The following is a 2,595-nucleotide window of genomic DNA, read 5'->3' as shown; positions in this document are numbered from 1 at the left end:
CTCCTGGTGCACATGTGCAGAAAGTTACTGCAAGGTATATATTTAGGAGTGGAATTGCTGGGTCATATGGTATGCGTACATTTGACATTAGCAGGTCATGGCAAACACTTTTCTTCCCCTGGTGCCCGGTGTACAGCACTCTTCTGGTAGTTCTTTTGCTAGCTCACCTTTCTTTGTCAGCCCTTCAATGTTGAAGTCCCTTAATTCTTGGTGTTAGGACCTTTCTTTTTTACTCTATACTCTGCCAAGGGGATCTCATTTATTTTCCGAGGTCAGAGCTCTCCTTTGAACTCCACATTTGTATATCCAAGTGCCTACTTAATACCCAGTCTTGGTTGCCTTAAAGGCACCTCAGATCTGACCTGTCCAAGTCCAGATTAATTATTATTTTTTTCAGATTGATGATTTTTACCATCCCCTACCCCATCCAACCTGGTCTTTTAGTTTTGCATATTTCAGTTGAATGGTACCACTACTTATCCTATTATACAAACCAGAAATTCAGTATCATTCTTGATACCTCTGATTCCCTTTCCATATTCTATCCATCACCAAATTTTTAGTATATTTTTAAATTGATTTACTAGAGGAAGGGAGAGTGAGAGAGAGAAACATCAATGATTCTATCTCTCTGGGGATTGGACCCGCAACCTGGACATGTGCCCTTGACCAGAATCGAATCCAGGACCCTTTAGTCTGCTAGCTGACTCTCTAGCCACTGAGCCAAACCAGCTAGGGCTATCACCAGAATTTTTGAAAAGCCATCTCTATTTTTCTTTTTTTTTTTAGTAATTTCAGAGAGGAAAAGAGAGAGAGAGATAGAAACATCAATGATGAGAGAGAATCACCCACTGTCCACCTCCCTCATGCTCCACATCGGGGATTGAGCCTGCAATCTGGGCATGTGCCCTGACGGGGAATCAAACCGTGACCCTCTGGTTCATAGACTGATGCTCAACTACTGAGCTACGGCGGCCGGGCCCATCACCAAATTTTATCTAATTTACCTCCTAGATAACATTGTTGGCTTCCTCTATCCTAGCTCAGGTCCCATTACCTCTTGCCTAGAATACTTCACTAGCCTTCAGCTAGTCTCTCTGCATCAGTTTTGGACATCTTCTGCTTATTTTTCCAACTACAGTCAAAGGAATAAAAACAAAATAAAACCAAAGCACCTCCCATTTCACTACTTCCTTTCAGTGACTTCCCACTGCTCTTAGGATAAAGGCAAGGCGTTCAGTTATTTGGCCACTGCTGACCTCAGCAGCCTTATCTGATGCCCACCACCTCAAACTCTGTGCTTCAGAAACATAAGCCTGCTTCTCAGACATTCTGTTCCTCCCACCCTCCCCATGCCCTTTGCCTCGGTGTTCTCTCTGGTATGCTCCTACCCCTCTCCTCAAATTTACCTGCCATTCGCCCATTAGATCCCAGTTTAAACATTCCTTCTGCAGAGAAGCCTTCCCCAGCCTCCAGACCAGGCCAGGTTCTCTCATTGTAGGTACTCATGCCACCCTGGGTTTTTCTTCATGACAGCTGTCATTGCATGCATTTAGACATTTTGGTAAATAATGATTAATTTCTGTCTCCGTTAGTAGATTATAAATCTACTAAAAGGTCCCCGTAAATATCAGTTGAATAAATGGATGTTGAATGATAACTATGATTATTAGGATCTCTCATGTCTTTATTATTGTTATAGGGTCCTGCTCAGTGTGCTGTGGGCTTTTGCACTTCTTTCTGAAGGTCTTTCTGAGCATTTTCTTCTGGCAATTCTAGTAGAGTGGGACAGTATCTGTTCCTCCCACCCTCCCCATGCCCTTTGCCTAGATGTTCTCTCTGGTATGCTCCCTTCCCCTCTCCTCAAATTTACCCACCATTTGCCCATTAGATGCCAGTTTAAACATTCCTTCTGCAGAGCAGCCTTCCCCAGCCTCCAGACCAGGCCAGGTTCTCTCATTGTAGGTACTCATGCCACCCTGGGTTTTTCTTCATGACAGCTGTCATTGCATGCATTTAGACATTTTGGTAAATAATGATTAATTTCTGTCTCCGTTAGTAGATTATAAATCTACTAAAAGGTCCCCGTAAATATCAGTTGAATAAATGGATGTTGAATGATAACTATGATTATTAGGATCTCTCATGTCTTTATTATTCTTATAGGGTCCTCAGTGTGCTGTGGGCTTTTTGCACTTCTTTCTGAAGGTCTTTTCTCAGCATTTTCTTCTGGCAATTCTAGTAGAGTGGGGCAGTGGTGGTCATTCATTGTTGATTCATTGCTCATTCAGAACCTCAATCAGAAGCATTTTACCTATATTCTCATTGAATTCTCACAATTCTATGAGGTAGGTATCTAATGATTTCCTTTCATAGTTGAGGAAACTGAGGCACAGAGAAGGTAGGAAACTTGCCCTCGGTCATCGAATTAGTAAGGAATGGGGCTAGAATTTGAATCTGTCAGCTTCTTCCACAGTCCACACTCTAAATACAATGCTGTGGAGTCCAAGACACACTGATACAGTCAGCCAAGGCGGACAGTATGTGAATACGTGTCCTCAATCTAAGTGCTGTTATAGTCCAGAGAGGAGAGGG

General features: G+C 42.7%; 1 protein-coding gene across 1 annotated transcript in view; it reads left to right on the top strand.

Annotated features, from left to right (window-relative positions):
- The window catches only part of XRCC6BP1 (XRCC6 binding protein 1), a gene marked incomplete at its 5' end in the record, with an annotated part of 15,013 nt that overhangs the window by 4,741 nt on the left and 7,677 nt on the right, over nucleotides 1-2,595 (top strand). The window contains one exon of the mRNA XM_015559761.1: nucleotides 2,465-2,475. Within this exon, the coding sequence (XP_015415247.1) occupies nucleotides 2,465-2,475 (11 nt within the window). The remainder of the gene's footprint in view (nucleotides 1-2,464; nucleotides 2,476-2,595) is intronic.

This window comes from Myotis davidii, unplaced genomic scaffold (genome assembly GCF_000327345.1).
Source record: "Myotis davidii unplaced genomic scaffold, ASM32734v1 scaffold1134, whole genome shotgun sequence".
NCBI classification, from domain to species: Eukaryota; Metazoa; Chordata; class Mammalia; order Chiroptera; family Vespertilionidae; genus Myotis; species Myotis davidii.
This window is presented reverse-complemented; position numbering and strand designations above follow the sequence as displayed.